Source organism: Eretmochelys imbricata, chromosome 1, assembly GCF_965152235.1.
Source record: "Eretmochelys imbricata isolate rEreImb1 chromosome 1, rEreImb1.hap1, whole genome shotgun sequence".
Lineage (NCBI taxonomy): Eukaryota > Metazoa > Chordata > Testudines > Cheloniidae > Eretmochelys > Eretmochelys imbricata.
Window position 1 is genome coordinate 11,101,867 of NC_135572.1, and position 23,656 is coordinate 11,125,522.

Here is a 23,656-nt window from a genome sequence, read left to right on the forward strand (position 1 = left end):
CTCGTGGCAGAGCCGTGTTGAGCTGGCTGCTAAGGAAGAGCCTCTAACCCCGTTCGGAGCGCAGGCCAATGATCTCTTTATGCAAAGCGACCTGTGGCAGCACCTGTAATTAAAGCAATTCCCCAGTTAACACCGTTCTGCCAGGAGACAATTAGAATTGAAACCAGCTCTGTTTTCTTCCTCCCTTCCCCTGTCTCCAGATGAACAGCTTGTTTCTCTCCAGGCTGCCTGCTTCCACTTAACCAGAGAGCAGAGCAGGGGCAGGCTGGTCCTGCCAGCCGCAGGAAGCCTGATCTGAATTTCAACAGCTCGTGAAGTGGGGGGGCATGACTCATCGCGGCAGCGTCCGCCGCGCAGCGGGAACTGTGTGCATCAGTTACCCAGGGGCGTGCACGGTGCACCCTCTCTGCTCCTTTCTCACCAGGAGGCTGAGCTGGGACTAGAACTCGGCTCTCCTGAGTCCTGTCCAGTGTCCTAGCCACTGGCCCACACTACCTCAGCCCAAGCAGGGCTCGAGAGCCGTCCTAACATGGGCTTGTAAGCCCCCACATGGCTAAGCAGGGGGCACATGGATGCTGCTGCTCATTAACCTGAGCAGGCTTGCTTCACTGTTTCCCTTGCCTTCCCCCCACCATTGTGTTACGGGGGAAACTGAGGCACAGAGCACGCCAGAGACTCCTGGAAGGGCACTCGGTTCTTTGTCATTGCGACTGATTTTATGGGGAAGGTGCCCAGATGCTACAGCGATGGGTGATCGAATCAAACACTTGTGGGGAGTTGAACGCAGCACCTCCAGAACTTGCGCACTGCTGATGCTGCTCGCTCGCTGTGTCTGGGTCATTTCTTTGCATTTGCTGGAGTCCCTAAAGGAATCAGAGCTCCCTTGCTCAAGGTGCTGAGCAGACACGTAGCAAGAGCCTGAAACAGGCAAGACAGACAAGGGCTGTAAGAAAGGGACTGTTATCCTCATTTTGCTAACGGGAAACTGAGGCACAAAAAGACAACAGCGCAGACCCTCAGTGGTATTTAGGTGCCTCCCTCCCAGTGGGAGTTGCAGAGCCTGCAGTGGGGAGTTTGAATCCAGTACCTACTCATGGTTTTACTGCTGCCTTCCCTCTTTGTCTGACCTGGAGACAGTCAGCTCTCTGGGGCCAGGATTTGGGTGAGACCGGACCCAGCCCAGACCCCCACCTGGGTTTCTCAGGTGCTTCCACAATCTTAAGCCTGCAATCCACTGGGCCGTCGTCATCCAGCCCTTGCCAGGCATACGTTTGCAGTTCATCCGCCCTGCCCGTTACTCCGCATGGCAGTCGGATGCCCTTGCTGTTTCCTCTCCCCGCGGAGCCAAGAGCCGATGGATTGTGTGCAGGGAGCGGCGTAGGTGACCTCATTCTGTACAGCAGAGCTGGGCACAGGCCTCCTGGCACCTCCCGTCGCGGTCACAGGGCTTGTTTTATGGGCCGCTAACGATCGCATGTGTTTATACAACCCTCTCCTTCCAAGTGCTGCTGACAAGTGGGCCCGCTCGCGGCCAGGGCTATGAAGGGAAATGGAATTAGCCAGGAGACCATATGTTCCCAGGCCAGGCTGCTTCCCTGGCGTCTTTTCAATCTCATTGTCCTCTCCGCTGATGCCATTCTGGGGCAGTTTGGATTAACCCCCGGCCGCAGGGTCTGACTCTCAGGAACCGCGCACACAGCCTCTCCCACACAGAGCGCTGGGCTGGCACGCTCCAGCCGCCTGGCTCTCGGACTGACCCGCTGTAAGGCTCGCTCCACGGTATCCCTGGGGCAGTGTGGTCCTTGGGCCAGGGCTGGGGGGCTAAGCGGACGCTGTCCTGAGCTGGGGAGCTCCGTTGGGAAGACTTGAGCTTGTAGGAGAGGGAGTTGACCGCAGACAGGGGGGGGAATGGCTTTAGTGAGGAATGAAATTCCAGGCACCAGGGGCAGGCTTGGGGGTGAGAGCAGGAGAAGGGATGGGGTAGCAGGGCCGGAGGAGGGGGCAGGGGCCGGGAGGGGGCAGTGTTGGGGCCGGATGGGGAAGGCCGGAGGAGGGGGCAGAGGCCCGGAGGGGGCGGTGTTGGGGCCAGATGGGGAGGGCCGGAGGAGGGGGCAGGGGCCCGGAGGGGGCGGTGTTGGGGCCAGATGGGGAGGGCCGGAGGAGGGGGCGGGGCCGGGAGGGGGCAGTGTTGGGGCCGGATGGGGAAGGCCGGAGGAGGGGGCAGGGGCCCGGAGGGGGCAGTGTTGGGGCCAGATGGGGAGGGCCGGAGGAGGGGGCGGGGCCCGGAGGGGGCGGTGTTGGGGCCGGATGGGGAAGGCCGGAGGAGGGGGCAGGGGCCCGGAGGGGGCGGTGTTGGGGCTGGGTGGGGAAGGCCGGTGGAGGCGGTGAAGGAATCTGGTGGGATGGGAGAGGAGGGGGCCAGCACTCCTTGTTGCAATAGAGCTGGGGAGAAGCAGGGAGGCATGCAGGAGTCACGGCCACTGGGTCGGAGGAGGAGAGCCAGGAAGAGCTGTGTTAGACACTGCTGGGGACTGGTGCTGCATTGAGAGCTCAGGAGAGCAGTGGCCTATGGGTATTCCTCACCAGGCTGTTAGTGACGACTTCTGGGTGGGACCAGGAGCTCTGTGTCTATGGCCTCTTCCGGCCAGGGAAGGGCAAAAGCTCCGTGACCTCTTCCCAGCCCCACCTAGTCGCACCAGGGAAGGAGACTGGTTAAGGGAGCAGCTGCAGGTCTGGAGTCTCGGTTATAGTCCTGGCTCTATCACTGTTTCCCTTTGGGCCCTGGGGCAAGTCACGTCACCGCTCCGTGCCTCAGTTTCCCCATTGGGACCATGAGGGTAGTAATGCTGCTCACCCCCCTGGGCAAAGTTCTCTGAGTGCTACACCCTTCCAACCAAAGATGGCAGGTCCCTTTCCCACTCAGGCTTGGATGCCTCCGTATTAGTCGCAACTATCCTCACGGCAGTTCGTGGAGGTGCTTAACGAGTGAGCACAGCAAGTCGCAGCCAAGTACCCGCGACAAGCCCCGGCCCCGACAAGCTGCCAGTCCCTGCTGTGTTTTCATTGGTGGAGTCCCACAGGGCCTCTTCGGTCAAAAGACGGGAGCTAGAAGAGCGGCACAGCGGCATGAGCCTGGCGCCTGAGACCAAGTCCCCTTGCGGCCCCTGAGTCCCATACCCAGAGCTGAGCCTGAGCCGTGCTGACACCTCCCCTTCCTGCAGGGGGCAGCACCAAGGCCTTGCTCCTTCCCATCCCCTCTCTTAGGGACAAGTGCGGCTTCATGGTTCAAGCCCAGGTCTGGGTGTCTTATCCATCTCTTGTGATGCACAGCGGCTAACGGCTTGGCTGGCCCCTCGCCATGCCGTCTGGTTAGAGAGCAGCTCCCCCGGGGGATCCTGCCACACAAGCAATCTCGGAGCGCTTTGGCAGGGGCACATCTGGGGAGCTGGCACCGGGGAAATGTTTACAGCACAGCAGAAAGCAAGCAGCCGGGTGGCCAGCTGGTCCTGAGCCACAGCCAGCTTCATCAGCGGGGAGATCGGCAGCTGGGCGCTTGCTGCCGATCGGCTGCCTGGAGTCTGGGCACCGCGCAGGGAAGGAAAACCTACGTAAGGAGAAGCAGGGGCCTCGTCAAGCTAGCCGGGGGTAGGGTTGCCAACTTTCTAATTCCAGAAAACCGAACACCCTTGCCCCGAGGCCCCACCCCTTCATGAGGCCCCACCCCCGCTCACTCCATCCCCCTCCCTCCGTTAGGACCACACATTATCACAGCTGCAATGGGTCCATTAAAGGCCCATTCCTGAAGCCTAAATACAAATCCATACAGCACAACCACAGAAATGCCCCTGTCCAGACACCTCTATAAATAAATCTGTAGAAAGTGACTTCCACACCTGCAGGCAGATACACACGTGTATTCATGTGTACACGTCTGGCATGCATTAACACATTTAATATTATTTAATATTACATATTATTTAATATTACAATTGTTGTTCAGTGCCTAGAGACCCCAGCTAAGATCAGGGCTCCAGGGTGGTAGGTGCTGAGCAGACACATAAAAAGAGAGAGTCTGCAACAAAGAGTTTATAATGTAGCTAGACAAAGGTGGGGAGAAATGTCTGGTCCATCGGCTCTTCTGCAATTACTGGTCAAAAACATTCACTTTTTAAGAAATAAATAATACATTGCTTTTAGAGTGCCCTCCTCTTTTAGAAACTTGCTATGAAATGAAAACACACATATTTTAGGTCATCAATCTTTTTGTGCGCAGGCCAGCAAAAGGAATAAAAGTCAAAGAGTTAGGCTGCAAACTGTATTCACCCAGGTATACACACATACACACGCACCTCCCTACACAAAGACACACAGTCTCTTACACACATAACAATGCATGCCCACACTTGCCTACACAGTGCTGCGAATTATACCTGATAGGTCACGCGCAGTTCGAGTCTAGGCTGAGGCACAGGAACAAAGTCCACAACTGCAGAGTTCCCAAAGATATTAAGTTTATTACGCCCGAGCGTGGTGCCCCCCTACTAGTCAGAAGGGGACCCTGAATGCAGGTTATACAGAGATTATATACCTTTTAGCAAAGCATGTTGCCCTTGTGCATCGGAAACCTTAGCCAATGGACAAACCCTTTCCTTATCTACCACCTGTCCCTGCTAGGTACATTCCCCGTGCTAGACCATTACTTCATCTACACAGCATGGGCCCAAAGCAATGCACCAGTAGCCTTTCTTATCAGGATGGGAGGCCCACATCAAAAGGCCAGGAGGCAGGGAGTTAGGAACAGACAAAGAACAGAAACCGGGAGTCGAGACAGGCTGGAGACAAGGGGTGGGGGGGAAGTTCCACAGGAATGCAGTATCTAAGGAACACTCCTCCAGGTGCATGATGTGCTTGCTTTTAGACAATGGTGGGCCCCAAACCAAAATGGAGTCACATATGCTAACTTTTCCTTAACAACAGAGACACTTTTTCCATACATTTTCCCAGGGGCTGCCTAAGTCACCCAACCGGGAAGGGAGGGGAAAAGATGTGGTGGTGGGGGGGGGAGGGAGTGGATGACGCCCAGATACTAGGGTGTCGGGCATCGCTATGAAACCCTACGATAGAATTGGGCCAGGGTGCTTTCATATCATTTTCCACTGCGGCTAGAAGTGGAAGCACAGGTCCAAACACACATTCACACCAAAGCACAAAGGAGAATTCCATATTGATCCCTCTGCACCATAAGTATCAGGCCATCCCTGCGGGACCCAGAGGTCAGAGCAAGCACTGACAGGATCCCAGCCCTTCCTAGAGAAACACTTGTCTCCCATCACTCAGAGCTGCAGCTCTTTAACCGTAAGTTGGCTGCTTCCTCCCCCTGGGGTCCCTGCAAAAGATGAGGGGTGGGGGGCAAGAGATACAGCACACAGCCGAAGTGATCAAGGCGCTGCTAGGTGCCTGGCTTACTCGTTGTTTGCTGTGGTTGGTTCTACCTCCTTCCCGTGTAGATGGACAATGGGTGAAAGCTCCTGTGGCCTGTGACACAAACATTGGTGACTCGTATTTCTTTCTTCAGTGCTGTGTGGGGAATTCAGCTTTCAGAACTTCTCATTTAAGCAGATGATTGTCCTCCAGGCAGGACTTAGGGGCCAAATCGTGATAAAATCGGACGCCGACAAATCAAGTATAAGCCACTGGATTGATTAGGGCTTTGCAAATCTTATTTAAAGCCATGTCAGATGGATGTGATATATAACAAGTTGTGCTTCCAGAACATCTAAACCACATTGTAAGCTGCCTGATACCATCCGTTGGTTGCACGTACATCTAATAGCTCGTCTCAGAGAGTCCCTCCGACAGCCATATTACACTGATTCAAATCTTCACCCTTCTGCTCTCCCTGTTTACGGCTTTCTTTTGGAGATGGAGCCAGAGAGACCCCACCCATGCAGGCACCTCAAATAGAACTAACTGGGGTAACTAACTGACTTCCCTCGGGACGTTCCTTCGGCCACAGGGAGAACTGGAAATATGTAACACAGGCAAATAAAGACATGAGGAATCCAGCCTGATGCCCCAGTTAACCACATCGGCTGTGCCAAACAGAGGATTTTCTCAAGCTTGTTAACGCATTTAAAATAAGCAGATTAACTCGAACTGGGTTCCTGGATGCACCTGACTGGATTCTGGCAGCAATCCCAGTGAGCTGCTTTTACCTTGTTACTGTCTAGAAATCCATATGTTGGCTGATGATCATTGCCCTTGGGAATGCGAGCTCGTGAGAGGAGAGAACCCCCCTAGCTAAACTCCAGATAAACCCCAAATCAAGGCAAAATTCAGCCCAAATGGCCAAGTTTTTCCTAGTTCTGGGGTGAAAGCATGATGGACGCAGAGCCTTTCAGGTGTTTCCTGCTTGAAACCATGAATTTCATCACTTGCACCCAAATCCTAACTTGGTGTAGGCCCAGAGTGTTCTATTGATTTGCTTGATACTTATGGTGTATTCAGCAAAGGCTTGGTAATGTACTGACTGCCATCTTGGTCATCACCAGAGATTGGCCCTGGGAACTTCAGAGCCACACAAATCTGCCTCTACAGCTTGAGCTGAAGAACAAGGCCCCTAGCTGGGAGATGAGGCAACTTCAGCCTGCGCAGAGCAGGCGTGTGGGCTGGTGGGCAAAGGAGGGGGGATTCCTAACAAACGCTGATTTGCGGGTTGCCATAGTGTCAGAAAACCTTTCCACCAATGAAGCTTGAGTTTCAGGTTTGTATTGCGTCCAGGTCTCCCCTTTAGGAAATGATCGGGAGACCCAACATGACGGAAACAGATACAGCTCTCTGATCCAGGGAGCAGCCATCATCTGCTGGTGGGAACTGGACTGAGCAGAGGGTAATTGAACAAGAAGTTTTCTAGCTATCCTACCAGGCGAGAGCTGGACGATCCAACTGCACTTAGGGACTGTCCCATGGAAAGGATATACACAGCAGCCTAAAGCAAGCACCATAATGGAAACGAGACCCAGGCATGAACTCATAAACCAGCTGTTGTGTTTAATGGGGCTATCCTGTATATTAAAAGAAAATCATTCAATAAATAACCAGGAGGAGCATTGGGAGAGACCTTCCCCAGAGTAGGGTCCTTTACCTCTTCACAAAACACTGAGGATTTTCTTTTTAATGTTAATTCTTGTCCTACTTAAGGACCCTAGTGGTGAAAATTTGGCAAACCCAGAGGTTTTAATGGCTCATTCTTGGCCAGTCCAGCCAAATGGGGGACCTGGAGTCGACTATTTAGATCTGGATTAGACCATGAGAATGTCCATACTGGATCAGACCAATGGTCTATCTAGCCCAATATCCTGCTTTTTGACGGTGGCCGGTGTCAGATGCTTCAGAGGGAATGAACAGAACAGGGCAATTTTAAGTCACCCATCCCCTGTTGTCCTATCCCACCTTCTGGCATTTGGAGGTTTATGGGCACCCAGAGCATGAGATTGCATCCCTGACCATCTTGGCTAATAGCCATTGATGGACCTATCCTCCATGAACTTATCTAATTCTTTTTTGAACCCAGTTATGCTTTTGGTCTTGACAACATCCCATAGCAATGAGTTCCATAGGTTGACTGTATGTTGTATGAAGAAATACTTCCTTTTGTTTATGTTAAACCTGCTGGATCTAAATTTCATTGGGTGTCTCCTGGTTCTTGTGTTATGCAAAGGAGCAAATAACACTTCCATATTCACTTTCTCCACACCAGTCAAAATGTTATAGACCTCTATAATATCCCCCCTTAGGTTTCAGTGGTAGCGGTGTTAGTCTGTATCAGAAAAAAAAACCGAGGAGTCCTTGTGGCACCTTAGAGACTAACAAATTTATTTGAGCATAAACTTTTGTGGGCTAGAACCCACTTCATCAGATGTATGAAGTAAAAGATACAGGAGCAGGTATAAATACATGAAAGGATGTGGGTTGCTTTACCAAGTGTTAGAACAGTCTAACGAGATAAATCAATTAACAGCAGGATACCAAGGGAGGAAAAATAACTTCTGAAGTGGTAAGAGAGTGGCCCACTACAGACAGTTGACAAGAAGGTGTGAGTAACAGTAGGGAGAAATTAGTATTGGGGAAATTAAGTTGAGTTTTTGTAATGACTCAACCACTCCCAGTCTTTATTCAGGCCTAATCGGATGGTATCTAGTTTGCATATTAATTCCAGTTCTGCAGCTTCATGCTGGAGTCTGTTTTTGAAGTTTTTTTGTTGAAGAATTGCCACTTTGAGGTCTCCAACGAAGATCGCAGCTGTACATTGAGTGGATGTTTTCAGAGAACTATCCACAATGACTCCAAGATCTCTTTCTGGGGTGGTAACAGCTAATTTAGACCCCATCATTTTGTATGTAGAGTTGGGATTATGTTTTCCAATGTGCATTACCTTGCATTTACCATCGCTGAATTTCATCTGCTATTTTGATGCCCAGTGACCCAGTTTTGTGAGATCCCTTTGTAACTCTTCCCAGGCAGCTTTGGACTTAACTATCTTGAGTAATTTTGTATCATCTGCAAATTTTGCCATTTCACTCTTTGCCCCTTTTCCCAGATAATTTCTGAATATGTTGAATAGGATTGGTCCCAGTACAGACCTCTGGGGGACACCACTATTTACCTCTCTCCATTCTGAAAACTAACCATTTATTCCTACCCTTTGTTTCCTCTTTTTTAACCAGCTACTGATCCATAAGAAGACCTTCCCTCTTATCCCATGACAGCTTACTTTGCCTAAGAGCCTTTGGTGAGGGATCTTGTCAAATGCTTTCTGAAAGTCCAAGTACACTGTATCCACCAGATCACCCTTGCCCACATGTTTGTTGACCCCCCTCAAAGAATTCTAATCATAGAATCATAGAATATCAGGGTTGGAAGGGACCCCTGAAGGTCATCTAGTCCAACCCCCTGCTCGAAGCAGGACCAATTCCCAGTTAAATCATCCCAGCCAGGGCTTTGTCAAGCCTGACCTTAAAAACCTCTAAGGAAGGAGATTCTACCACCTCCCTAGGTAACGCATTCCAGTGTTTCACCACCCTCTTAGTGAAAAAGTTTTTCCTAATATCCAATCTAAACCTCCCCCACTGCAACTTGAGACCATTACTCCTCGTTCTGTCATCTGCTACCATTGAGAACAGTCTAGAGCCATCCTCTTTGGAACCCCCTTTCAGGTAGTTGAAAGCAGCTATCAAATCCCCCCTCATTCTTCTCTTCTGCAGGCTAAACAATCCCAGCTCCCTCAGCCTCTCCTCATAAGTCATGTGTTCTAGACCCCTAATCATTTTTGTTGCCCTTCGCTGGACTCTCTCCAATTTATCCACATCCTTCTTGTAGTGTGGGGCCCAAAACTGGACACAGTACTCCAGATGAGGCCTCACCAATGTCGGATAGAGGGGAACGATCACGTCCCTCGATCTGCTCGCTATGCCCCTACTTATACATCCCAAAATGCCATTGGCCTTCTTGGCAACAAGGGCACACTGCTGACTCATATCCAGCTTCTCGTCCACTGTCACCCCTAGGTCCTTTTCCGCAGAACTGCTGCCTAGCCATTCGGTCCCTAGTCTGTAGCGGTGCATTGGATTCTTCCATCCTAAGTGCAGGACCCTGCACTTATCCTTATTGAACCTCATCAGATTTCTTTTGGCCCAATCCTCCAATTTGTCTAGGTCCTTCTGTATCCTATCCCTCCCCTCCAGCGTATCTACCACTCCTCCCAGTTTAGTATCATCCGCAAATTTGCTGAGAGTGCAATCCACACCATCCTCCAGATCATTTATGAAGATATTGAACAAAACCGGCCCCAGGACCGACCCTTGGGGCACTCCACTTGATACCGGCTGCCAACTAGACATGGAGCCATTGATCACTACCCGTTGAGCCCGACAATCTAGCCAGCTTTCTACCCACCTTATAGTGCATTCATCCAGCCCATACTTCCTTAACTTGCTGACAAGAATACTGTGGGAGACCGTGTCAAAAGCTTTGCTAAAGTCAAGAAACAATACATCCACTGCTTTCCCTTCATCCACAGAACCAGTAATCTCATCATAAAAGGCGATTAGATTAGTCAGGCATGACCTTCCCTTGGTGAATCCATGCTGGCTGTTCCTGATCACTTTCCTCTCATGCAAGTGCATCAGGATTGATTCTTTGAGGACCTGCTCCATGATTTTTCCAGGGACTGAGGTGAGGCTGACTGGCCTGTAGTTCCCAGGATCCTCCTTCTTCCCTTTTTTAAAGATTGGCACTACATTAGCCTTTTTCCAGTCATCCGGGACTTCCCCCGTTCGCCACGAGTTTTCAAAGATAATGGCCAATGGCTCTGCAATCACAGCCACCAGTTCCTTTAGCACTCTCGGATGCAACTCGTCCGGCCCCATGGACTTGTGCACGTCCAGCTTTTCTAAATAGTCCCTAACCACCTCTATCTCCACAGAGGGCTGGCCATCTCTTCCCCATTTTGTGATGCCCAGCGCAGCAGTCTGGGAGCTGACCTTGTTAGTGAAAACAGAGGCAAAAAAAGCATTGAGTACATTAGCTTTTTCCACATCCTCTGTCACTAGGTTGCCTCCCTCATTCAGTAAGGGGCCCACACTTTCCTTGGCTTTCTTCTTGTTGCCAACATACCTGAAAAAACCCTTCTTGTTACTCTTGACATCTCTCGCTAGCTGCAGCTCCAGGTGCGATTTGGCCCTCCTGATTTCATTCCTACATGCCCGAGCAATATTTTTATACTCTTCCCTGGTCATATGTCCAACCTTCCACTTCTTGTAAGCTTCTTTTTTATGTTTAAGATCTGCTAGGATTTCACCATTAAGCCAAGCTGGTCGCCTGCCATATTTACTATTCTTTCGACTCATTGGGATGGTTTGTCCCTGTAACCTCAACAGGGATTCCTTGAAATACAGCCAGCTCTCCTGGACTCCTTTCCCCTTCATGTTAGTCCCCCAGGGGATCCTGGCCATCCGTTCCCTGAGGGAGTCGAAGTCTGCTTTCCTGAAGTCCAGGGTCTGTATCCTGCTGCTTACCTTTCTTCCCTGTGTCAGGATCCTGAACTCAACCAACTCATGGTCACTGCCTCCCAGATTCCCATCCACTTTTGCTTCCCCCACTAATTCTACCCGGTTTGTGAGCAGCAGGTCAAGAAAAGCTCCCCCCCTGTTGGCTCCTCTAGCACTTGCACCAGGAAATTGTCCCCTACGCTTTTCAAAAACTTCCTGGATTATCTGTGCACCGCAGTATTGCTCTCCCAGCAGATATCAGGAAAATTAAAGTCGCCCATGAGAACCAGGGCATGCGATCTAGTAGCTTCCGCGAGCCGCCGGAAGAAAGCCTCATCTACCTCATCCCCCTGGTCCGGTGGTCTATAGCAGACTCCCACCACTACATCACTCTTGTTGCTCACACTTCTAAACTTAATCCAGAGACACTCAGGTTTTTCTGCAGTTTCATACCGGAGCTCTGAGCAGTCATACTGCTCCCTTACATACAGTGCTACTCCCCCACCTTTTCTGCCCTGCCTGTCCTTCCTGAACAGTTTATAACCATCCATGACAGTACTCCAGTCATGTGAGTTATCCCACCAAGTCTCTGTGATTCCAATCACATCATAGTTCCTTGACATCACCAGGACCTCCAGTTCTCCCTGCTTGTTTCCAAGGCTTTGTGCATTCGTATATAAGCACTTGAGATAACCTGTTGATCGCCCCTCATTCCCAGTATGAGGCAGGAGCCCTCCCCTCACAGACATTTCTGCCTGTGCTTCCTCCCGGTATCCCGCTTTCCCACTTACCTCAGGGCTTTGGTCTCCTTCCCCCGGTGAACCTAGTTTAAAGCCGTCTTCACTATGGTCAAAGAATCCAAAGCCTTCTCTCCGACACCACCTGCGTAGCCATTCGTTGACTTCCACGATTCGACGGTCCCTACCCAGGCCTTTTCCTTCCACGGGGAGGATGGACGAGAACACCACTAACAGATTGGTGAGGCATGATTTCCCTTTACAAAAGTCCTGTTGACTCTCCCCCACCAAATCACGTTTATCTATGTCTTATAATTTTGTTCTTTACGATAGTTTCAACCAATTTGCCCACAACTGAAGTTAGACTTACCAGCCTGTAATTGCCGGGATCTCCTCTGGAGCCTTTTTTTAAAATCAGTGTCACATTAGCTATCCTCCAGGCATCTGGTACAGAGGCAGATTTAAGTGATCAATTACATACCACAGTTAGTAGTTCCACAATTTCATATCTGAGTTCTTTCAGGACTCTTGGGTGAATACCATCTGGTCCTTGTGATTTATTACTGTTTAATTTATCAATTTGTTCCCAAACCACCTCTAGTGACACCTCAATCTGGGACAGTTCCTCAGATTTGTCACCTAAAAGGAATGGCTCAGCTATGGGAATCCCCCTCACATCCTCTGCAGTGAAGACCAATGGAAAGAATTCATTTAGCTTCTCCACAATGGCCTTATCTTCCTTGAGTGCTCCTTTATCATCTCGATCGTCCAGTGGCCCCACTGTCTGTTTGGCCACCTTCCTGCTTCTGATGTACTTAAAAAACATTTTTTGCTGTCAGATTTTGTGTCCTTTGCTAGTTGCTCCTCAGGTTCTTTCTTGGCCTGCCATATTAGACTTTTACTTGCTAAAGTTTATTCTCCTTTCTATTTTCCTCAGTAGGATTTGACTTCACACATTTAGAGGCTGCATTTTTGCCTTTAACTGCCTCTTTTACTGTACTGGTTAGCCATGGTGGCATTTTTGGTCCTCTGCTGGTTTTCGTTTGTTTGATTGTTTTCTTTTTAATTTGGAATATACCTTTAATTTGCACCTCTATTGTGGTGTTTTTAAATTGTCTTCATGCGGTTTGCAGGTGTTTCACCCTTATGACTGTTCCTTTTAATTCTAATTTCCATTTAATTAGCTTCCTTTTCATTGTGCAGGGTTCCTATTTTTGACGTTAAATGCTACTATCGTGGGTTTGTTAGGCATTTCCCCCCTAAAAGAATGTTACATTTAATTACATTATGGTTGCTATTACCAAGTGGCTCAGCTAAATTCAACTCTTGGACCAGATTCTTTGCTCCACTCAGGACTAAATCAAGAATTGCCTCCCCCCTTGTGGGGTCCTGGACTAGCTGCAGAGGGGTGTAGAGATATAAAGTAAATTATGCGGTGACGTTGCACTCTATATGATTTTATGAAAATATGCTAATGAGTGTGAATATAATGTAACTGGAATATGATTCTTGCAAAAGGTCTCTTGTAAGGTATCATTACAAAGCTTATAATCTACTGAGTGTGGTCATCCTATTTGTATGTACGTATCATTCTTGTATCTGAAACTAGAAATAAGAAATATAACTCTGAGGTCCTATTGTAATTATGCAAAGTGTGGGCCATTAATGGTGGTTTGGAATTTTGATGGCTCCCATTAACTAGGACAATTGACTGTTGATGGCTCTGTTTACTTGTAAGTCTTCCTGTATACCTGTGGGCTGGCAAGTGGGTAGTAAAGTCTTACAGTGACAGTGATCATATCACCTGAACTGGAATCCATCTTTAACCTGGTGCTTTTCCATTTAGAGGGAGGGATGGGAACCCAGAGAGGGACAAAGGATTCCCACCTTGTGCAAAAGTTATACAAGGGGGTGGAACAGAACAAAGGAGGTTACAATCATGAGAAAGCCCCTAGCTACCACCTGAGCTGGAACAAGGACTGTACCAGGGGAAAGGATCGGGCCCAGAGTAGGAAGGAGTCCAGACTGTGAAAAAAGCTTATTGAAACATCTCTGAGGGTGAGATTTATCTGTATTTAGTTTTCTTACTGTATTAGGCTTAGACTTGCATGTTTTATTTTATTTTGCTTGGTAATTCACTTTGTTCTGTCTGTTATTACTTGGAACCACTTAAATCCTACTTTTTGTATTTAATAAAACCAGTTTTTACTTATTAATTAACCCAGAGTATGTATGAATACCTGGGGGGGCAAACAGCTGTGCATACCTCTCTATCAGAGTTATAGAGGGCAAACAATTTATGAGTTTACCCTGTATAAGCTTTACACAGGGTAAAACAGATGTATTTGGGGTTTGGACCCCATTGGGAGTTGCGTATCTGAGTGCTGGAGACAGGAGCACTTCTTAAGCTGTTTTCAGTTAAGCCTGCAGCTTTTAGGGGACGTGGTTCAGACCTGGGTCTGGGTTTGTAGCAGGCTCGTGTGTCTGGCACAACCAGGCAGGGCACTGAAGTCCCAAGCTGGTAGGGAAAACAGGCTCAGAAGTAGCCTCAGCACATCGGATGGCAGCTCTCAAGGGGGGTTCTGTGACCCAAGCCATCGTGTGGGTCTTGCTGTGTCCACCTCCAGAGCTAGAGGAGCACAGTGGCTTCATTAGCAATGCTCCTTGCTGGTGATTCTAAAGCGTCTGTGACAAACGGGGCGGTGAATGATCACTAGTGGCCAAAGAGGCTAAAATCTATTAAAGAATTGTTAATGCTGCTCCTAAAACTGGATATTATGTCCCACCCCTCTGCCCGCTGACAGCCACTCCAGAGATCGCATCTCACCACCGCACAGAACATGTCCTGTCCCATGACCTGGAGACAGCTATCCCAGAAATCACATCCCAACCCACCGCCCCACAGACCATGTTCCTTCCCCACTGCCCCAGAAACCATGGGAAGAGATCATATCCTCTTGTGCCATCCCAGAGAACGTGTCTCATCCCCCAGAGAAGGCCCCATCCCACCACCCTAAAACCCAGAGACCACGGCCCATGTCACCAACCTGGTGGTTACAGTCTTGGAGCGCCACCATCCTGGAGACTTTAGATATTCTGCTTTGGTGGAATTATAGCACTGCTTCCCCTAATCCAAAGGTGAGCATTTTTAACACTTTAAGAGTAGTCTAAATTCACCAGTAAAAAGCAAACAGTCCTAGAGGTTTTAACTGGAAGTGAACTGAAACCACACTGAAAATAAGAGGTCTTGCACCCCATGTAGTCGGGCTGGGAGCCACTGCCTTTGTATTCTGGCCTCTCTTGGACACAAGCGGTGTTGAGGAAAGGTGAAATGATAGCAATGCTTTGTCCTGCCTCTCATTCCCTTTGTGTTTGTCTCTTCTCCTGCCAGCTCACCGTCTACCTTGGGAAGAGGGACTTTGTCGACCACATAGATGTTGTGGATCCTGTTGGTAAGTCAGCCTTCGGTTTGGTTTAGTGCAATGTAACAGGGACTTGATTGAATTCACAGGGCAGACATGATGTGACTAGAAAACCCTGTGTGCTGGTAGAAGGTACTTTTGCTTTGTATTAACTCCAAGTACAGCACGTCCAGAACTTTGTTCTTTCATAACAGGTTTGCTGTACATTCCAATTAGGCATCAGATTTAGAGGTTTTCCACAGGACCATGTTCCCTCCGTTGCTAATGGGATTTGTTCCAATGCCAATTTTAAGCGTGAGGAGAGAATGTTCTCTCCTCTAACTGCTAACTGATTGGATTCTACACTCCTGAGATCGAGCATTATTGTTATGGTAGCACCCAGGGGCTCAGGATAATGGCCCCACTGGGCAGGATGGTGGAAGACAGTTCGTGCCTCAGAGAGCTCACATTATTATGCAAAGGCCCGATGCAAGTTGATTAAGTACTATTATTAAACACTTGGATTGCAATAAACAATAAGATCCAGATAAAACAATACAGTAGATAGGAACAATCCAAGCTGGCTAGAGGCTTCACAAGAGGCTCTTCAGAGGGGTTTGGAAGGAGACAGGGCAGAGGTTTATGGACTAGTTCTAGCCATAATGATGCAGACCCCTAGTGTGGACATGCAGTGCCAGCATAAAGAGGGACTTGCAGCTCATGGCCTAGACGGCCGCCTTGACACCGCTTCAGTGCATCAGCAGCCTGGCTTTCCATTGCTGGGGCTGTGTTGTTGTGGCCGCTCAGGCAGGGAGACGCCCGCTGCACACAAGCCCTCAGTGACCAGTCGTGCTCTCACTTATCAAAGGCGGTGGCAAAACTCCCCATGACTGTGGTGTCTGCAGGATCGGGCCATCGGTCGGTGCCAGACTGTGCTTCTGACCCAAACTCGGCAAGCAGAGACACCCAGATTTGGAGAACGCTTCCCCTTTAACTCCCCTCCAGTTGCAAATGAGCTGCTTTCTGTGTGTCTAGGCCATGCACGTCCCAGGATATCAGCTGCACGAGCTCTGGGGCGTGGGGGGTGGTGGTTATTTTTTGTTTCAGACGTGACATTCCGAAAGCGGTTTCTGATGGAATAAGAGGAGTTCCGGCTGTCCAGCCGCTGCAGCCTAGTATCCCCCTTTGGAAAACAACAACGAACTTGCCGCGTTTTGGGTGCGGTGACTCTTTCATATCAGGATCCCCCTGGGGGCTTGTCACGTGTGCAGCTCACGTGCCTGTGAAGCACTGTCGGGATTACAACACAGCACACAGCCCCCTGGGCTGAAGTGGGCTCCTGGAAGGGTTTGACACAATGGGATTCTGATTTGTGGAGGGGGAACTAGTCCAGCTCCGTTCCCAGCAGAGTTCCCAGGTGACGCTGGAAGATCATTTCCCAGGATTTTACTCCACATTATTTATTATTTGTATTGAAGTTCCACCCAGAAGCCCCGGCTGAATCATAGAATCATAGAAGATTAGAGTTGGAAGAGACCACAGGAGGTCATCTAGTCCAACCCCCTGCTCAAAGCAGGACCAATCCCCCAACTAAATCATCTCAGCCAGGGCTTTGTCAAGCCTGACCTTAAAAACCTCTCAGGATGGAGATTCCATCACCTCCCTAGGTAACCCATTCCAGTGCTTCACTAGCCTCCTAGTGAAATAGTGTTTCCTAATATCCAACCTAGACCTCCCCCACTGCAACTTGAGACCATTGCTCCTTGTTCTGTCATCTGCCGAGCTCCATCCTCTTTGGAACCCCCCTTCAGGTAGCTGAAGGCTGCTATCAAATCCCCCCTCACTCTTCTCTTTTGCAGACTAACCCCAGTTCCCTCAGCCTCTCCTCATAAGTCATGTGCACCAGCTCCCTAATCATTTTCGTTGCCCTCTGCTGGGCTCTCTCCAATTTGTTCACATCCCTTTTGTAATGGGGGGACCAAAACTCGATGCGATACTCCAGGTATGCCTCACCAGTGCCGAATAGAGGGGAATAATCACTTGCCTCGATCTGCTGGCAATGCTCCTACTAATAGAGCCCAATATGCCGTTGGCCTTCTTGGCAACAAGGGCGCACTGCTGACTCATATCCAGCTTCTCATCCACTGTAATCCCCAGGTTGGAGATTGGAGACATATTGTGCTAAGCACTAGACACACACGTAATAAGACAGCCCATGCCCCAAAGAGCTTAAAATTTAACCAGACACCAGCCCTGTTATCCTCTCCATTTCCCAGCTTGGAGACTGAGTGCAGAGAGATCCAGGGATTTGCCCCAGGTCACACAGGGAGTTTGTCACAGCCCGGAATTGAACCCACATCCCCTGAGCCGGTGCTACAAGACCAGCCTTCCTACTCCTGTCCCTGGGTAACATTGTCAGAAGTGACTTAGGCACCTACGTCTTTTGAAAATGGGACCTAAACCACATAGTCTCTTTTCAGAGTAGCAGCCATGTTAGTCTGTATTCGCAAAAAGAAAAGGAGGACTTGTGGCACCTTAGAGACTAACCAATTTATTTGAGCATGAGCTTTCGTGAGCTACAGCTCACTTCATCGGATGCAAATGTTCCCCATGCTGTGGCTGTCTCTCACTTGTCTCTGCCTGGGCCTGATCCAAACCCCACTGAAGTCCCTGGGAGCCTTTCCACTCCTTTTGCTGGGCATCGGGTCAGGCTGTCTGAGAATGGGAGGCAGCCATGGAGAGACTGTCACTGTAGAAGTGCCAGTAAGGGAGGAGTGGCTAGCTCGGGGTTGCAAATCCGGCACAGCTCAGCAATAACCAAAAACTGTTACTGTCTGAGGGCAATTAAAAACAGAAGAACAACCAGACTGGCTCAGACCAAAGGTCCATCTAGCCCAGTGTCCTGTCTTCTGGCAGTGGCCAATGCCAGGTGCCTCAGAGGGAATGAACAGAACAGGGAATCATCAAGTGATCCATCTCCTGTCGCTCATTCCCAGCTTCTGGCAAACAGAGGCTAGGGACACCATCCCTGCCCATCCTGGCTAATAGCCATTGATGGACATATCCTCCATGAACTTATCTAGTTTTTTTTTGACCCGTTAGTGTCTTGGCTTTCACCACATCCTCTGGACTGTGGAATTTCGTAATTCCCCTGTCATAAGAATTTTGCATCACAAAATCCATAGTGGTACAGGATGGGGCGGTCCAGGGAGACCGAACTACAATGATCACCAAGGGAGTATTGCCATCAAGGAAATAATAGGCAACAGTTTGGAATTGGCCTGACTGAGGGCTGAGCAGTCAGAGAGCCGGGAGCAGTGGTCTCTTGCTATGTGGCTGAGGTGCAACAGGGCCTGGAATATCGTGCTTGGACCCAGGTACCACGTTGGCAGAAATATATTGCCAAATGGGTGGGCATGCCGAGAAGAGCAACAGAAAGGATTAGGAGAAAGGAGGGCTCCATTTATAAGGAGGTGCCATAGGGTGACTGGCCCCTTGAAGGGGAGATGGGGCCAGCCCTACCTGTCCCATAATTAGTGGTCTCCCAGCTTAAGAGGGCAGGACTAATAGGGTCAGATAACAGCCTGTAAAACACCTGAGTGGAAAGACTTAAGGGATCCTGAAAGACTTAAGGGAGCCTGGAAGACAAGCAGAAGAGGAGCCCAAGTGGGCAAAAGACCTTATTGTTTGTTGGACTTCGGTTACCCCAAAAGGGGACTGGACTTGGAGCTGCCCAGCTGGTGGGATGAGCCACATGAATCCCTGAGAGATGGAGCACTCTAGTGATGGGGAAACTGAGGCAGGCTGCTGCAGCGCCACCCTACGCCACAAGGGGGTGCTCAGGAGGTGGCTACCAGGCCATGGGAGGACAGATTAAAAGAGATGACAATGTGCAGTTTGGCAAAGTGACCGCTAAGGTGGGGAAGCAGAAGTCTACAAATACTTGAAGCCTGTGAACAGCAGGAAGAGAGGAGAATGACTGAGAGCGGTACCTGGAGGTAGAACTGAGAGGAGCCGGGTGAAATTAAGGCCCAGGTTCAGCAAAGCACTTAGACACCTGCTTGAAATAAATGGGACTTAAAGCACATGCTTAAACTCAGGCACATGCTTAAGTTGCTGCATCTGAGCTTCAGAAAGGAAAGATTGTGGCTGAATATCATCACCTGCCCTTAGCGTGAAGGCCATGAGTCAGCTCCCTGAAACCACCAGCCTCTGGCAGCCAGGCCCCCGCAGGCCTCGCCCTCTCTGCACCGGGCAGTGAATGGCACACGCCAACGCCCGCGGCCTCGGAGCGTTCCCTGCAGTGCCCAGCCCCTTCTCACTGGACACTCACAGAATTACCAGGCCGGCTGTTCCCAAAGGAACAGGACGCACCAGCTTGTAAGATTCAACCTGGAACCGGCACTTTGCTCCACACCACAGCCCTGAGCTAGATGCATAGTGAAAACAAGAATATGTTTATTGTCAAAGACCAGAGATTCAGGAGCTAGTGTATAAGGATGTTGGAAGCCAATGGTTACAACTCAAACAAAAACATGCTTTCTAGAGACTAAACTTAACTAACCAGGTTACCCTCCTATTGAAAGACGTTTGCTCCTCCAGAGTCCTCTTCAGCGTTTTCAGCCAAGGTTGATGGAGACCCTGCTTTCATGAATGCAAATGCACGGTGCCTTTGTAATGATGCTGCCTCCGGCAGGACACTTCTGAGAGTACCAATTCAGGACAAATTGCTGAGAGCAGGGCAGTTACAGCCCAAGGCTGGGGTTCCTTTGCACACCAAGGCAAACCAAACCAGCCAGACAGAGAGGACTTTGGTTTTACCCCACTGGCTAACCACAAGTCACACAAGCAATTCCCTTAGACACTCCAGTTTCCCAGTATCACCACCAGGGCCACTCATTATGGGGACGAATGGTTATGAAAACCAATACCCCAGTAAAAGAAAAAAGTTCTCCTGATCCCAAAGGACCAAGCCCCAGACCCAGGTCAATATACAAATCAGATCTTACCCACAAATCACGCTGTTGCCAATCTTTTAGAATCTAAAATCTAAAGGTTTATTCATAAAAAGAAAGAAATAGAGATGAGAGCTAGAACTGGTTAAATTGAATCAATTACGAGCAGTAATGGCAAAGTTCTTGGTTCAGGCTTGTAGCAGTGACAGAATAAACTGCAGGTTCAAATCAAGTCTCTGGAGTCCATCCACAGCTGGCATGGGGCCTTCAGTCCTTTGTTCAGAGCTTCAGTTTGCAGCAAGGTTCCTGCAGAGGTCAGAAGCAGGATTGAAGACCAGATGGAGGAGCCTTTTATAGGCTTTCTCTTGTGGGTGGAAACCCCTTGGTTCTCCTGTGCAAGATCACAGCAAGATGGAGTTTGGAGTCACATGGGCAAGTCACATGTCCATGCATGACTCAGTTCTTTACAGGCCGACGCCATTGTTTACATGTTAGTTTGAACGTTCCCAGGAAAGCTCAGATGTGGGTTGGCATCTCCCAGAGTTCACTGTTAGCTAAGTGTTTCTTGATTGGGAACTTACTGAGAATAGTCCCTTCTCAAGAAGCTGACCAAACGCTTCACTGAGGCTACTTAGAATCAAAACACATTGATACAAGTACATAGCCAATATTTATAACGTCAACTACAAAAATGATACACCCATACAGATAGCATAATCATAATCAGAAAATCATAACCTTTCCATAGACACCTTACATGGCAGCCTTTGTACAATATTTGCTGCAAATATATAACAGTGTTTGCAACAATGATCTATACGTCACAATTTATGTCAATAAAGTCACAGCCTTTACTTCCCAGGTGCTGGATCAAGGGGTGTCCTCTTTGCCTTCTAGAAATACCCCCCAAATTCATTGTCTTCACTCAGACACAGGAAACCTCCCGTGGCTTGTTTCTTTTTCTTTGTGCTCCTTCCCCGTGGACTTCACATCTCTTTGTTAACATTTGACTTTATATCCAAACAGGCATCCATTAAAAATACAAAGCTTACTGTGCCTATTTTAAATCCCGACCAAGAGAGAGACATTTCTGGAGGAAAACCTGGTTTTTCTCCCGTGCTAGTGACTAATACTTTGATACAGACTTTAACCATGTATTTTCAGGATACATACATAGCTCTTTACACAGTATCTTTCAGAGTCAAGTTACACTGTTTGTCTTGAGATGCTTCCTGCCCTGTCACCAATGCCTGGGAACGTGTACCAGAGTCAATTTCTAATTCTCGTTATTATTTTTATTATGCACTCAGCTTCCCCGGATTAATTACACAGAGTAGCAGAGAACATTGCTTCTCCATTTTCTCTCCTCTTGCACATCGTGGCTTTTTCCATATTTAATTACAGTCCTGCCTTTGATTACTTTAGCTAAGGGAAAAAAAACCTTTTCAAATTGCTAATTTCTCCTCCCTGGGAATTCGCAACCTGACTCATCCGCACATCGAATCTAACTTAACTTAATCCAATTTAACTTTTGCTGATATGGATTCTTCTGCTTTGTTTTCATGTAGCTTTCCCCTGCCCTTCCCCACAACAAACTAATTAATTTCAGCACATGGCTGCCCCTTATTAGTCACAGCTTGGAGCACAGGGCCTTCGCTGGCTGACATGTTTGTTTGCTTTTATTCATGTGCGTTGCAATACTTTCCTAGAGTGGGTAGCGCCAGATTGATAGCCCGGAGGTACTCCACGGCATCTCCTGGTGGTGGGCCTCAGCCTTTCCCTGCTGTGTCCATCGTCACGTCCTCCATCAGCACCATAAACACGCATAGGACTTTACAGACATGCCAGGCTATGATCCTGCCCCAAGGAGTTTGCAGTCCTGCTGGGTAAAGTGCTTAGTACACCTGTGTGAAGTTGCTCAAAGCCGCAAGCCCTATGGCTGAGATTTCTGATGAAAATGGGGGGGAGGAGGGGAGCAGGAATAGTTTTCATCAAACTGTTTAGCAGCAAAATTTGACTTTTCCTCTAAAACCTGAAAACACTCCGGTTGTTGGTGGTTTGATGAAAAATCAAACCTCTAGAAAGAAAGCAGGAGCTCCCTGTGAAAGGGACTGGTTGGTGGCAAGCCCAATTTCCCAGCCAGAAAGGTACAATGGAGTGTCTTGACCAGCCCTAGCTCCAGCTGAGATCAGGGCCCCTTTGAGCTGGGTGCCAGTGACGATGTGACGCAGCAGGGAGGGGGGAGTGTTGACCTGGGAATGTGCCCTGGGGATGGGAGACCTGAGAGCCTGTCACCTGAGCCAGGAGGGGGAGGGGGAGGTGACACCTCTGCCAGGAATGTGGACGGAGGCTGCAGCAGGGAACCTGCTGGGTGGGTTTAGTTTCAGTTTGGGGCTGGGTGGAGGAACACAGGGAACCCCAGGGCTGGGGTCTAAGCTCCCTGCTCCCCCAGAAGGACTTGACTGAGGAGTCCTGGGTGTACCCACAAGCTCTGTTTTGGACTGTGTTCCTGTCGTCCAATAAACCTTCTGTTTTACTGGCTGGCTGAGAGTCTCAGTGAATCCCAGGAAGAGGGGTGCAGGGCCTGGACTCCCCCACACTCGGTGACAACGCCGTAGAGATACCGAGTGGGAGACAGTCCCTGTCCCCACGGAGCTCACCAGCTAAGCAGACAAAATGGACAGAGGGTGGGAGAAAAGACGGATCCTGGTCCCCGTTTTATAGCTGAAGAATTGAGGGGCCTGCTCAGGGTCTCGCCCAGGGAGTTTGTGGTAGAACTGGGAATGGAGCCCCATTCTCCTGAGTCCCAGTGCAGGGCCGTGACTCAAATTCGGCTCATAGGCTTGGCCCCTCTGTGGAGATAAGGCACACCAAGGGATGGTGACAAGTGACCCTGGTGGGTTCTGCGATTCCAGCTCTCGCGGGAAGAGGCGTAGAGGAGATGAGCTTGGCTAGACGTGTGGCTCAGGAGAGGTGTCGAGGGAGGAGTGACGAGCGCAGAGAGAGACTGGGCCAAACCCTCCAGCTGGGGTGGTTCTGAGGACACGCCACCTTCCCTAAACCACAACCAGCAAGCAGATGCCTTCATGCTGTGAATCTGCCCCAGAACTGGGTTGGGGGGGTCTCTCTGGGCTGGGTCCCTAAGCCCTCCTCCCAATCCAGCCTGCTTGTCCTCACTGTCCTGGCATAGCACAGATCGGTCCTGCCTACATCTCACACCTCGTTTCTTCCCATGCTCCTGCTATGCTGCCCTCCTTTAGTGTCCTGCCCCTGCCTTTATCCCCAGCAGTGCTTTGTTAGGAGTGAAATAAGAAAGGTGCATCAGATTTACAGAGGAGACTAGGCAGCGTTTGGGTGCAGCATGTTAACCCGTGGAACCTGCTGCCACAGAGTACTAATGAGACAATCATAGGAGCCAAACAACCTGCCTGGGTCCAGAGTTCTCTAGGGCTCCCTAGGCTAGCAGAGAAGGTGTGGCCGTTTAACAGTGATTAAGCCCTGGAACAAATTCCCAA

At 49.5% G+C, this 23,656-nt stretch overlaps 1 protein-coding gene across 1 annotated transcript in view; it reads left to right on the plus strand.

Annotated features, from left to right (window-relative positions):
• Positions 1–23,656, plus strand: part of ARRB1 (arrestin beta 1) — a 176,507-nt gene that overhangs the window by 107,762 nt on the left and 45,089 nt on the right. The window contains exon 3 of the mRNA XM_077832628.1: positions 15,177–15,237. Within this exon, the coding sequence (XP_077688754.1) occupies positions 15,177–15,237 (61 nt within the window). The remainder of the gene's footprint in view (positions 1–15,176; positions 15,238–23,656) is intronic.